The 13,781-nt window shown below is 50.3% G+C and overlaps 5 protein-coding genes across 6 annotated transcripts; 2 read left to right on the top strand and 3 right to left on the bottom strand.

The window, feature by feature from the left end:
* Window positions 1-278: 278 nt before the first annotated feature.
* Window positions 279-1,146, bottom strand: AAFC00_006639 (uncharacterized protein; the record flags this gene model as incomplete). Its single annotated transcript, XM_069346628.1, has 3 exons — window positions 279-351; window positions 404-500; window positions 555-1,146. 3 exons carry the CDS (start codon window positions 1,144-1,146, stop codon window positions 279-281), a joined length of 762 nt encoding a protein of 253 aa, XP_069199497.1.
* A 418-nt stretch (window positions 1,147-1,564) lies between these two features.
* AAFC00_006638 (uncharacterized protein) lies at window positions 1,565-4,437 on the top strand (the record flags this gene model as incomplete). Its single annotated transcript, XM_069346627.1, has 2 exons — window positions 1,565-2,851; window positions 3,004-4,437. The coding sequence occupies 2 exons, from the start codon at window positions 1,565-1,567 to the stop codon at window positions 4,435-4,437; spliced, it is 2,721 nt and encodes a 906-aa protein (XP_069199496.1).
* Window positions 4,438-5,335: 898 nt separating this feature from the next.
* AAFC00_006637 (uncharacterized protein) lies at window positions 5,336-6,302 on the bottom strand (the record flags this gene model as incomplete). Its single annotated transcript, XM_069346626.1, has 3 exons — window positions 5,336-5,708; window positions 5,772-6,099; window positions 6,197-6,302. The coding sequence occupies 3 exons, from the start codon at window positions 6,300-6,302 to the stop codon at window positions 5,336-5,338; spliced, it is 807 nt and encodes a 268-aa protein (XP_069199495.1).
* A 1,258-nt stretch (window positions 6,303-7,560) lies between these two features.
* AAFC00_006636 (uncharacterized protein) lies at window positions 7,561-9,212 on the bottom strand (the record flags this gene model as incomplete). The annotated part of the gene is made up of 4 exons (XM_069346625.1): window positions 7,561-8,530; window positions 8,617-8,981; window positions 9,041-9,091; window positions 9,174-9,212. The coding sequence occupies 4 exons, from the start codon at window positions 9,210-9,212 to the stop codon at window positions 7,561-7,563; spliced, it is 1,425 nt and encodes a 474-aa protein (XP_069199494.1).
* Window positions 9,213-11,675: 2,463 nt separating this feature from the next.
* AAFC00_006635 (uncharacterized protein) lies at window positions 11,676-13,763 on the top strand (the record flags this gene model as incomplete). Of its 2 annotated transcripts, none has more annotated exons than XM_069346624.1 (3): window positions 11,676-11,912; window positions 11,966-12,523; window positions 12,582-13,763. In XM_069346624.1, 3 exons carry the CDS (start codon window positions 11,676-11,678, stop codon window positions 13,761-13,763), a joined length of 1,977 nt encoding a protein of 658 aa, XP_069199493.1. The 2 variants fall into 2 exon arrangements, with proteins under 2 accessions (XP_069199493.1, XP_069199492.1); XM_069346623.1 differs by having other exon boundaries at window positions 11,760-11,912.
* Window positions 13,764-13,781: the final 18 nt, after the last annotated feature.

The raw sequence follows: 13,781 nt of genomic DNA, 5'->3' as shown, positions 1-13,781 counted from the left end.
GAGATCGCACACATGCTGCGAATTGCTGGTGATATCGAGTCAAGATTTCTCACAGAAGTCCAGAATGATGATACGAGACACAGCTATACTGTATGCTTATGATGATTTGTGGTCTAGTAGGTTAGTTAATATCAGTAAGATCACATTCATTCATAAGTTCCAGCCTAGGATCCTATTCCTTCCAGAGATAAAGTCCAACGCCAGCAAGAAATGGAGGACCTCGTAGCATAACGCTGAACTGACACGTGGAAAATACCGATGATGGAGGCTATCAGTATCTACCAAGGAAGCTGGAGTGGTGTAGGCAATTGATCTTTGGGGCCCAATATATCTGGTGCAGTTCCAATGTCGCTGTTTGTAGATGTCAGCATGTGCCGAGATACGGATTTCGGAAAATACTAACCCTGGGCCACGTGGTGCCCAGAACTGGCCAGTCTTAGACATGTCTATGGTTTCGATGAAATCAACCAAAGACTTTGCAGCGACATCCGGAGTGACCGCTGCTCGCATTGTTAGCTGACTGCGCCATTTCTGCCTCTAACACATATACTTACCACCACCAGCATCCCAATATTTGTCAAACCCGACACCCTTGGTCATCTCTGTGCGCATGAACCCAGGGTGGAGGTTGCACACGACGATACCTTTGTCCTTGAGATCAAGACTGAGTAGCTTTCCTACCATATTGGAAGCAGCCTTGCTTGCGTGATGACCAAAATTACCACCGCCTTCGCTCTCATGTCTGAGGGTAATACTGCCACTTTCCGAACTGACTATAATGATCTTCGATCCTTCTTTCAACAGACCGGCCTTCACAAGACTGTGCACAACAAAGATAGGACCTATTGCGCTGGTCTTGTACATCAGCACTTCCTTATCGAAGTCGGGTTCTTCGAAGCTCTCTTTGCCAAAGTAGCCAGCAGCGAAAATGACGAGATCGATTGGCTGACTGGGTAAGGCATTCACTAGTTTCGAGCCAGCTGACTCTTCCGCAAGGTTGATGTCGGCTATCCATTTGATACCTGCGGACGAATGCTCTGGTGCCTTGCGAGCTGTTCCACAGACAATGTCCCCCTTGGCTTGGTACTGTTTAGCTAGTTCGAGGCCGAGCCCGCGAGTTGCTCCTACAATCAGAACGTTTGGCATCGCTGAGGTGATTGATATAGCTATGCGGAGGAAAGTCGAAGAGATATGTGTTGTGATAATTCCGTCACTACGTAAAAGGCAAGTACAAAGGGACTCGGCTTTCGTGATTAGCGTTCTTGTCAATGTTTCCCAAAAGGATTTCTAGTAAACAATTGACAAGTGACCGACGAATCGCCAATGAGTCTTCAATGAAAGGTCAATGACTGCCCGGTAAATGATGATTGACTGAACCGCGCGACCTGAGGTATAGCGTAAGGTAGGTAGCTAAGGTGTCTAGACGTGTTTGATGTAATGGCTGTGTGACGTGATTGCGGGACATCGGGGATAAGACTAAATCTCCGACGCTTATCTTCCACCTTTAGGATAGCATTGCTACCTTATCTTACTTTCTCAGCATCTCACTACTGACTGTTGCATGATGTCGATCAACAACGTTACTGTAGATGACCTCAAGTTCGTGGTACAGTCATGTCCCGCTATTGACAACCATGCTCATAATCTGTTGCTCCCATCGCAGGAGAGCAAGTACTCCCTCTTGAATGCGGCCACCGAAGCATCAGGTGATGCCCTACGAGATGCGCCCACATCCCTGCCTCATCTCCGGATGCTCCGTCACTTGCGGGAGCTGTATGGTTGTGACGAGACGGCAGGATGGAAACAGTTGATGGCGAAAAGACATGAACTACTCGCCGCAGATGCTCCTGCCTTCTTCAGAAAATGCTTTGAAGGTATACATATGATACTGATGGAGGATGGTCTCGATGGCGATGAAGTGCATCCGTATGCCTGGCATAATCAGTTCACGCCAGGTGGGACTTCGCGAATCGTTCGCATTGAGACTGTGGCTGCCGACCTCCTTCGGGGTATGTGGGAGAGTGACCGGCTCGACATCACAGCAGCTATCGAAGATGATGAAGTGTGTGGAGAAATCTGGATCACATTTCTGCGGGCCTTTGAGAAGGTCATAGCCGATTTCATTCAGGATGTTGACGTTGCTGGGTTCAAGTCCGTGATCTGTTATCGAACTGGTCTGAACGTTCATGTTGGCTCCGACGTTGAGGTTGCAACACGGGGCCTAGATGCATTCAGGGATGATTTCCTCGCCGATTGTGATACCGATAATCCTACTTTCCGTATCGCTTCGAAAGGATTGAATGATTGCTTACTGATATCCACCTGCCGCCTATTGACTGCAGCGAACGAACAGAATGGCATCATGAAGCCTCTTCAATTTCACACTGGACTCGGTGATAACGACATGTCAATCATAAGGAGTAACCCAGCCCATATGCAGCCCCTGATTCAAAGGTTCCCTGAGGTGCGATTCGTACTGCTACATTCGTCCTACCCATACACCCGCGAGGCAGGGTATCTTGCAACAGTATACAGCAACGTCTTTCTTGACCTGGGCGAAGTATTTCCTATGGTCAGCAGAGACGGACAGGAGCACATAATTCGCCAGGCTATGGAAATGACACCTACTACCAAATTACTTTACTCAACGGATGCGCATCATTTTGCTGAAGGCTACTGGCTTGCCAATAAGCAGTTTCGTCAGGCGCTTGAGAAGGTGCTTGTGGACTATGTCGAATGTGGCGATCTGACTATCAATCAAGCTATCAATGTAGCCAAGGATGTGCTCTTCAATAATTCGAACGACCTATACGAGCTCGATCTCGACTTACCAGACCTTGCAGTGCCAAAGGTCAGTTATTATGCATCTTACAGTGCTTTCCGTCATTACACCCCCATCTCCAATCCTGCATGCCAAGATTCTCTTGATGGAAACAGCGTCCAGGAGCTTGTGTTCGAGCTCCCTTCTACCTCTACCTTGTCTGGTCTGACAGTTCTATGTAGAAAAATACTCTCCAGCTCGCGTGGCAAGACAACACTTCAGTATCGGCCGTACCTGTGGTCGCCATGTCTAGTAGTGGCACCAATGACTTGCAGCTTTTAAACGACTTTGAATCGAAGCACGACGATCATCAATTCGCATGTGTGCAATGGTTAGACTACATGTCGACATTGCGTGCGCGAATCTTCCCTTGGGCAGAATTTCGAAAGTTGGTCGAAGACGGACAAGGTTTCAGCATTGCTCTAGGTAATATTGGGACCCTGCAAAACGACACCATCACCTCCGCCGTATCGATGCAAGGGGACATCCTCGTAAAACCAGATCTGGAAAGTCTTCGAGCGGCGTATAGGAAGAAGCTTCTCGCTACTGCCAGTGTTATAGCATCTTTCAAGGATGACACGGGAAATCTGCTTCCCACGTGCCCGAGATCGATATTGCAGAGAATCGTAGATCGCATTGCCGTCGAAAACAACTTACAACTCTTGCTTGGATTCGAGATTGAATTCGTTTTCCTGCGATCTAATACAGCAGATAACGATAGATCCTTCGAGCCAAGCGAGACGAATCATGCATGGGGTACTTTGACGCCTGAGCAATGCGGGACGACTCTTCCGATTCTCGCAGAGATTGTGGCAGGGCTTTTGAGAATGGGCATCGCAGTCCGCCATTTCCATTCAGAGTCTGGGCCTGGACAATACGAGATTGCCTTGGCACCCTTGCCACCAGTGGCTGCTATCGATGCTCTTGTGCAGGCACGTCAGGTCCTACAACAGATCGCCTGCGCTCACGGTCTCAAAGCTACGATGCACCCGGTCCCGTTCAATTCCGTAGGCAGCGGCCAACACGTGCATGTTTCGATGCACTCATTTCCTCCCAACACCGACTCAGACACAACAGAAACCCAAGCAAGCTCGTTCTTGTCGTCAATCCTATCCCACCTTCCATCAATCTGCGCCTTCTCCCTTCCCAACAACATAAGCTACTCGCGCGTACGAGCGAATCACTGGACAGGAGGCACATACGTCGCATACGGATATCAGAACCGAGAAACCCCTCTCCGCACCATCACACCAAACTCTCACACCCACTTCGAGCTGCGCTGTATGGATGGCTTCGCGAATCCTTATCTTGCTCTCGGCGCTCTATTGGGCGCAGGTCTGCTTGGTGTACAGCACGAAACACAACTGACCATGTCCGACTGTCGCGACAACCCTGCCGATATATCGGATTCTCAACGAGGCGAACTAGGTATCAGGGAAGAGTTACCCTCCGATCTAGAGACAGCGTTGTCCAGACTAGACGCAGATGACGAATTGTGTGAGGTTCTGGGCAGGGAGATGGTCGCCGCGTATATTGACATGAAGAGGGCCGAGAGGGAGATGTTGGAGGGTATGGGGATGGAAGCGAGTCGGATCTGGTTGTTGGAGAGGTATTGAGCGGTTTTGTTTCCCTTGACTTTATTTGCTTACTGTGAATTTTTGACAATGATGACGCCGCTATGAATCTACGCCTAGTCAGCTCACCTCTCATCCCGTCTTTTGCAGTTAAGACAAAACTTGATCGATGACCGGCAATACGCATCACATGTGAAACGTCAAGGACACAAGACAAGAAAGTATGATACGCTTCAAGGCAAATACCATCCATTCACAAGTACCTATATATTCCTATCGTTCCGCGAAGTCAAAAGGTTAAAGTCTATATATACACTCGTCCCACCTATCTAAACCAATCCGTCAAGCAGCCAACCTCACTGTGAAGGAGCCGGCGTGAAAACCAGGAAAAAGCGTAAACAAAGAAAGAAACGAGAGAAAAAGAGTAGTAATTACAATAGTTCGTATCAAAAAAGATGTAAAGTGGAGGTTTGAACGGGGGTTGTCTAAGAGAATCCCAAACTCCTTTCCGCAATGCTAATGCTGACGCTGAATGCGCGTATGTAGAAGTGAAAAGAAAAAAAAAGCTTGCGATATGCATAATGGTGTTGGGTTTGTGGAAGAGGAAAGATGAGAGGAAGAGCATGCCTTGGTCTTGTACATGGTCCTCCTGTCTCGCCCAATTTTTCTTGTCTCTTCTGTTGAATCTTGTTCGTATTTCTCTTTTTCCTTTCTTTCGTCTGGTAGTACATTTTCCTGTACTTCCTTGAGTGTCATCCTCGTTCGTGCCTTCGTGCTCATTTCTGTCCTTTTCGTAATCTTTGCTTCCTTGTCGTATCTTCTCGTTATTCCAATTCCGGTTCGAAATTATCCAGTTTTCTATTGCCTTCCATCTCGCATCATCCTCGAGGTTTATTTGCCCCTGGGTCATTTATCTTTTTCCCGTTTGTGCTGTTTCGTCTCACTCTATCATCCGATCCAGCACGTGTATACTCACAATCATGAGCAAGAATCCGATCGTGACAAGTATAAGCAACGCGAATCCAAACCATCCCAGTACCATAGCCGACGTGCCGACGCCGCTTCTGACGCTGCCGTTCCCTAGATCTTGCGCCACTTGTGCTGCTGCTACAGAGGCAGTGTGTTGCCAGAGTACTGACACCAACACGAAGACGGACGCAAAGAAGATGAAGGCGAGGGATAGTTGGGCGACAAAACGTGAGGGGAAGGGCTTGAGATCGTAGTCTGAGCCGTCTTCATTGGGGATTTCGTGCCAGCCTGGGAATGTGGCGAGGAGGATGAAGGTTACGAATGCCATGATGATGGCCACGATACTGTTTGTATTGTCAGCAAGCCGAGACATTGAGGTGCCGAGGTATGAATCGTGGACAACTTACATGAGATAGGGAAAGACAACACTGTCTTTGAAAGTGTTCGCCACCCATATCAAATTCAGTGGATCTTGGTCAATGCTGACTTGTTGCGCGAGAAGTGTTGCGTTGTTCGAGCAGAGAAAGTTTCCATCGTCTGAAGCTATGCAGATACCAAAGTATCCGACGCGCACTTCGAGGTGAGCTTGTCCGACGATGTTGGCTATCGCAGCAGTCACGCCGGGGTCAACTTGTGCAGGGTCGTATGTCGGCGTATATGAGTTGTAGTAGAAGTCTATTAGGAATATGCCGGGAATGAGCGGTGACGAGGAAGAACATCCTGCGAGTAGTAATGCTGTGTTGAGAAAGACATAGTCAGCAAATGATGATTGCTTGAGTTATAGAGAAGAGTCGACACGGTAAAACAAGAGGATGGAAATCGTGGTACTCACATAATAAGATTATGGCGATTGCTATTAGTATCATGAGGACATGGTGGTAACCAATGAACGGTATAAACCGCTGCATGCCCATCGCGAAACGCAATTGTTTCGCCATCTTGTGTGTATGAGATGTCGGCGTCCAAGTATGATATTAGTTATAAGACTACCGATGCTCCAACGGCTTCCCTGAGGAGCCGGGGGTGTCTGGAGAGTGGGCTTGCTTATGCCCGACGAGTGTGCTTTTCGTTCAGACCAGTGTCGATTGATCCAAGCTTCAGACAGCGATGATAGAGCTCGAGGAATGTGACAGATCGGGCCTGGTAGGCGATGAACTTCTAGTCTTGTCGTCGATGGACAATCAATCCGAGGAATGGTAACGCCGTTTACCAGTTGCAAGCGAACGTTTATCTTTATCGAAGTTGATAAACGAAGGTATCGTAGATTCGTGAGAGCGTTGACACTGTTCTACCTTTTCGTTTACCAAATCCAACCGTCAGAAGATCGTTATTCCGTTATAAATGACAGTTACAGATTATCTTTCGTGAGTGGTGGGGGATTGGGCAAGGTGTAGGATGAAGGGGAATATTGGCTTAGCTCAAAGCAATTGAGAAGTCGCAAGGTCTTTTTGGTTCGGTGCATGTGCGGTGTAGGGGTGTTGTCTGCGCTGCGAATCCGTGAAATAATGAGGTTGGTAGAGTCCAGCCATCTTTTTGGCTGGCCGACTATCAACACCCAAATGTATAACTAGACTGCCAGACTACTAGACCTTCGAATCCCCCAGCCACTCGCGATGCTCGCTCATCCTTGGTCGGACGACGCGCTTGTTGCCACTTTAAGCGAACGCGAAAACACTGGCGTCTCTGGGGAAACCATCGCAAGCGTGGTTTCAGGGTCCGGAGCCACACCGTCACTCTGTGTTGGCACTTCTATTACTGGGAATATCCAACTTTCGTTGGTTGCTTTACATGTGCTTCGCCGTGCCGTCTCGTGGTGCACCAGCGGCTTGTCGCAGCGTGCAGCGAAGGGAAATTCCTTGCTGTGTGTCGTTATAGCGTGCACGTGGTGACATAAGGCATGGTGATCAAGCGGGCGATTGCATGCATGTCATCATCGACGTCGTCTCGAAGAAGCGTCTTCAATGATGGTATTTTCTTTCAATCTCTCTCTAAATATTTCTTGTTCTCTGGTATCATAACGGGTAAACAGGTTGAAGCTGTCCCCTAAAACCAAATCCTTAATACATCCCGCGTTGAGCGCTTTTGTGTTCCCACCATGTTTTGGACCGACCCTGCCAAATACGCCGATAAAATGCTAACATTCAGATTACACCGCCTTCACCATGACATCGCATGCGTCGAGAATGACAGATGCGCTTAGACGGGAAGAGGGAAAGTGCCGGCCCAGGCGGCGATCTCCTTCTTGAGCGCGTTGATCTCCTCGACATCACCACCGGCGACCTTGAGCTTGAAGTCCTTGAGCTTATTGGACTCCTTGGGGAGCTCAGACTGCACCTTCTTGCAAATCTTGATGCAGCTGTCAATGTAGCCGCCGATGCGACGGAAGTCATCCTCGCCCATTCCACGGGAAGTCATGGCAGGAGCACCGATGCGGATGCCCATGGGGGTGAGAGCGCTCTTGTCGCCAGGAGTGGTGTTCTTGTTGCAAGCAATGTTGACCTGCTCGAGCACAGCCTCGACACGCGCACCATCGAGAGCCTGAGGCTTCAGGTCGAGGAGGACCATGTGGTTGTCAGTGCCACCAGTGACAAGAGTGTATCCGCGGCTCTTGAACTCCTCGCCAATGGCGACGGCGTTCTTCTTGACCTGCTCCTGGTACTGTCTGAACTCGGGGGTCTGGGCCTGCTTGAGCGCGACGGCGAGAGCGGTGATGGTGTGGTTGTGAGGGCCACCCTGGTGACCAGGGAAGACGGAGAAGTTGATGGGACCCTCGAGGTCGTAGATGGTCTGGATCTCCTTGCCAGCCTTCATCTCCGTCTTGCGGACACCCTTGCGGAAGAAAATCATGGCACCACGGGGACCACGGAGAGACTTGTGGGTGGTGGTGGTGACAATGTCGGCGTACTCGAAAGGAGAGTCCATGACACCAGCGGCGACGAGACCGGAGATGTGAGCCATGTCGACCATGAGGTAGCAGCCGACCTTGTCGCAAATCTCGCGGAATCTCTTGTAGTCCATCTCACGGCAGTATGCGGAGGTACCGGCGACGATGACCTTGGGTCTGTACATGAGGGCGTTCTGCTCGAGCTGCTCGTAGTCGATGATGCCGGTCTCAAGGTTGACGCGGTAAGGGAAGGTCTCGAAGTAGGTGGAGACGGCCGAGATTCTACATTGACACAGTGGTTAGACGGGGTTCATCCAAGTGTACTCGGCACGGACTAGCAGCGCGAAAGAGAAGAGAGAAAGGCATACTTCTTGGCGGGGGTTTGGTAACCGTGGGACAAGTGACCACCGTGGGGAAGATCAAGACCCATCAGTCTGTCGTGAGGGCGCATGATGGCCTGGTAGACCTGGAGGTTGGCAGGGCTGCCAGAGAGACACTGCACGTTGACCCCCCACTTCTCGGGGTCGCAACGGAAGGTCTGAAGAGCGCGCTTCTGACAGGTGAGCTCGATGGCGTCAATGTGCTCGTTGCCGCCGTAGTAGCGGGCGCCAGGGTAGCCCTCAGAGTACTTGTTGCACATGGGGGAACCGAGGGCGTCGAAGACAGCCTTGGAGGTGACATTCTCCGAGGCAATGAGGAGGATCGACTCGCGCTGGCGCTGGACCTCTAGTTTCTGCAAATGGGTGAGTCAGAGCTCATCGATACCAAATGCAATCAAGAAGAGTTCCATACCATGATCTCGGCGATCTCAGGGTCAGTCTCGATGAGGGACTTCTCCATGAGCTGCATCTTCTGTTAGCTTTGATGTCCATTGACTCACGCCATCTAGCATTTGATGAATGGGATAGTGCTTATGTTCACTGACATCCTTGTGGGCCTGGGGGAGGGCGTAGGTAGCAGCCATTTTGGTTGTGATGGTGAGTGCTGATGGAGAGAAAGAGGGGTTGTGATTGATGAAATAGAAGATAAGAAAAATCGGGGAGAGAAGAAAAGTAGGAGGCGAAAATCGAGCTAAAAAAATGTATAGAGCTACAAGAGGATTCAATGACTCTGTGCTCCAGAGATCGAATATTTTTCTCCACGCAAAACGCGTTGCGGGGTTTGAATCGGAGCATTTCCTGTAGACTCCATTTAGACTCCAGATCATGCCTGTGCTGCTGCTTGCTGCCACTGGACAGTACGAGTGTACGGGTGTTCTGCGGTAGCGGCGCCGCGACAGACATCTTGGCCCAATTGGAGCTGAGAGGGTCCAGATCGCCGCTTTTGCTCAGACCATTGAAGTTTTGCTAACGCTACGCTTTGTACGAGTACTCACCTCAGGCAAACGCGTGAAGTATGGGGACTACCCAGTGTCTCATGTCGCGATGCTGCATTCAGTAGCAGTGCACAGTGTGAGTATTCTGTTTTGCGCCTGGCAATGCGGTTCCGAGATCATCTGTGCTCAGAGCGGCCTGTGAAGTGAACCTCACCATCTTGATATCGATGAAGATCTTCGCTAGAACTTAACACAGACAGTCGAGTCGGACGGCGTGTTCCGAGCAGTCGTTGCTTTATGTTGATGAGGGAGTCTTCTTACAAGATATAACGTCCTCCAAAAAGTCAAAGCTGAAGCAGTGACAAGTGCCTGTGTTCTGTGCCCGCACACTCTTCCAGAGGCAGGAGCGACTAGTGCTGGTTCCTATGGACATAATGAAAGACCACATTTAGTAACTCTCGATCATGCTATCCATGCAACGATTCTCATGAAAACTAAAACTCTAGTAAGAAAGCAGATACCTTAGGTTACCACTGTCTACTAGAGACCGGCTGGAGAGTATGGCAACTACTAGGCACGAAAAGAGCACACGGCGCGCACTGGACCGCCGCAGAAGAAGTGTGGACTCTACCGGAGATCTGTATACCATTGTGACGAATCAATGCCCCCGATGTCTGGAAGCGAAGCAATCTCATTCGTAACGAAACTGCCTCTTCGCGGACTTCTATGTTGAACCACTCAACAAGACACCGTGGTACCAGCAAAGATAGCTTGACCAGAGCAGGGATGCAGGAAGTGGGAGACTATCATAAAATTGGGTTTCCGGCGTCCAGCAGCCATGATCTGTTACTCTGTATGGGGAGAGCGCAATAAAACCAGGTAGGGTGCTGGCACTGTCTATGTCCCACATTGGTCAAACAGATGCGACGCAATCGGTTAGAAAGGTACGATAAGCTTCTCCAGGTGATCGGCCATTGCGCATACCTTTTCACCAAGATCAGGTGGATTATTAGACTTTGCGTTCCGTGATCGGCCCGACGCACTAACCTTACGAGGCTCCGAATCGACTGGTCGACTCCATGTCTACCTCACTTCGAGTACATTGACTTGTCGGTTGCATACACATCCACACGATCTAGCAAGAAATGAGTGCCCCTGGCCATGTGAATACCATTTACCGCTTACAGCATATTCATCCCATCGGAGATGTCACTCGCATGTCTTCTATGTCAACACGTAATGAGTCATTGCAGATTGACAAGCCCTCAGCCTCAATGTCCCGTGAGGTGCTCAAAGATGAGTGTGCGGGAAAACAAGGCGTCAAGCTTGGCTTCCTGAGGGCCTCAGCGCCAGCTACCCATACATGGAAACCTGCTGCTATCTACCTCCAATCACGACAGCGATCTGCGGCCCCCTCGTGTCCATGTGCACATGTAGTGGTGCAAGACCGGACCCCAAGCAACACGTGCGGCTGATTAGTATCGACAACGCATCAATGCGGCGCAGATACCCAGGATATTCACTTCCAACACTTCCCAAAACAGTCAGACACCGACTTTCTCCTTGCTGGGAAGATCATCAGAAGCCGAGATAGACTACTATTGCTGCCCTATGGGAGATTTGATACTAATTCGATTCCTCGGTCTTTTCTGTCTTTGACAGATGCCAGACAACTGCCTGTTATCAACTGTCTAATCGTAGATCGCTAGATCTCTGGGGCATTTGTTTCAGATACACACGCATTTGACAGGGCCCTGATTTCTCCTCCTTCACCTTCACAATCCACTGCAGGGCAACAGCATCGAGCACGCGGGAACAAATATTGGATCGAGCCCTGCTAAGCCACCTTGGAGATTCCCATTCTGGTCTGGCTGCATGCTGGTCGGCAGTAAACATCCAGGCCCAAACGCGGCTTTCGCTAAACGTGCATTGCATTGCCATAGACCTATGATGCTTGACACGTAATCATGTTGGTATTCGTTGCGCACGTAGTGTGCCTGACTATTAGTAGGTGACAAGAGCGCTCTAGCGAGTATGTTTCTTTTGCTCTTACGTTCCTTGAAATCTATCGCAATATCGTACATCTGGTGATTACTTCAATGAGCCGCAGCCATGAGCTGTAATCCATATGACTTGCCACAGGCGCTATCAACGCTGAACCCGTCAAAATGGACTAACACATGTATCCATCACTTGATGAACATCACAGCGAACTTTACAGGGTTGGCGAGTGCCGGGATTCAACTCGTTGACAAGAACGGCAACAACGTATCCGAGTTTAGTGCCCAGACTTGGGGAGTGACCTATCGAAGCTGCGAGACGGCATGCAATGGTGAAAACGTGCCCATCGTGAGCGAGAGCCGTTGTATCATTGTCGATGACTAGTATTGACATGACGGCAGGACTTCAATTTTCCCAACTTCGCGTCTAGTATAACCAACTACTTCTTGCCCTGGATCGCGCTGTGTGCACAATTGCCGTATGAGACGGGCGATAACTACAGCAACGTCATGAGCTTTTTCCTTGCGGTTGGGAGTCCTGCACTGGTCACCTATTCACTCACAGTGACGATACTGAATCGCTACTGGGTTCGTGGAAAATTCAACAAACTCTTTGACCGGGCTCTAAGCACGAATGTACGCTCATCATATCCAGAGATGCATCTGCTTGTAAGGGCGGCACAATTTGTGCTACAAGAGATCCAGCAGGTTCCAATCAGACTGTCACAAGAAGATGGCTGGCTGAGCAGCCTCATCGTTCTCCCCGAGAATCTGAAGTGGTGGATAAATGCTCGGAAGAAGCTGAAAGACACAAGACGTGAAGTCACGCCCTCACTCGTCGCGCAGATATTCCTAGCCTTTGTGGCATATCTCTTCACAGTGATTGCGTCGTTCATCACATCGGTTGGAGATATGGGTGTGGCACTAGATATTTCCTCGGGCAGCCTCTGGCTATGGTTGGTAAGATAGAGCGGACTTGGACACGTCAACTTCGAACCTCTCACTAAGCCTGTTCCAGATTCCTGTGATATGGGGATGGGTTCTTGTCGGCACTCAGATACAGCCCAAGGGTATTGACGACGCCCTCAAACATAGTGGAGCAACACGGGCCCTTGAGCCACCGATAATGGATGGTGTCCACACAGTAAAAGCAGGCCAACGTGGCATTGTGAGCCGTTCTGGTCTGACCCCGCAACCTCACGGCAACCAGACCAACGAAGGTGGCTTCGAGACACATACGCTTGATTATCTTGATATACCCACGTGGAATGGCGCCGATGTGGGTGGGGACGAACGTCGCCACGGACCAATATACAACTACGCAAAGCTATTCACCTGGTCAGAAGTGGCGAGAGTGATTGAACAAGCAATCAGCACGGAGTTGGACCAGATCGAAAACGACAAGGCCGTAGAGCAGGATGCGGGACAAAACAAGCGCTGGGATCCTCTGCTGCGCGAGGGCAATCTGCGTGGCGATGGTCTGGCGGTATCTCGATATTGTGGGCTGAGCAACCCCCGAACCCGTATGAAAGCCTACCCCACACGCCGAGAGATACCGGGAGAAGTATGGAAGCGGCTGTTGGCCGCGTGTGTAATGGCTGTATTCGTGCAAGCGGGCACGACAGGTCCATCGATCCTTATTGCTTACCTCACTCCGACCGTAGGTCTCGGCTGTCGCTCAGGCGGGTATCTGCTGTACGGATGTCTGGGCATCTTCGTCTGGATATGCCTCTTGACCTCTGCGCTACTGAGCCACTGGGCAATGTTGCTCTACCAAGACAAGCACATACTCTCGCCTTCGACGGACTTCAGAGAACCATACCGAAATGGCGACGACCCCGAGACCAACGCCGCTGCTTCAGGTCCTTCAGCTTACACTCGTACCTGGAAGCACTCGAGCATCTGCGCCGCAGCCGTGCTCCTGCGCTACACAGGAAAGACAGTAGCAGTGCTGAACGGGCTCTGGCTCATCGTCTCCACCTTACTCGAGTACACTGGTGTGTATGACAACTGCTGGTGCAAAAGCGACAGACTCGGCAAAGGCGACACCGGCTGGGTGGTGTTGTTCAAGGGAGCGTCTGATCTCAAACAGGCTGCCAATTCGAGCTGGGCTGCGGGCGTTGCTACGAGTCTGCTCGTGTGCAGTATTTCTCTCGCTATTTTTTATCTTGGGTGTAGTGATCAGGAGGCTAGTGATTGAACTGATGGGTATCTCCAA

The sequence above is a fragment of the Neodothiora populina genome (assembly GCF_041146345.1).
Source record: "Neodothiora populina strain CPC 39397 chromosome Unknown canker_contig_8, whole genome shotgun sequence".
Taxonomy (NCBI): domain Eukaryota; kingdom Fungi; phylum Ascomycota; class Dothideomycetes; order Dothideales; family Dothioraceae; genus Neodothiora; species Neodothiora populina.
Note: the sequence above shows the minus strand (reverse complement) of the source record. Positions and strands in the feature narration are given on the sequence as shown.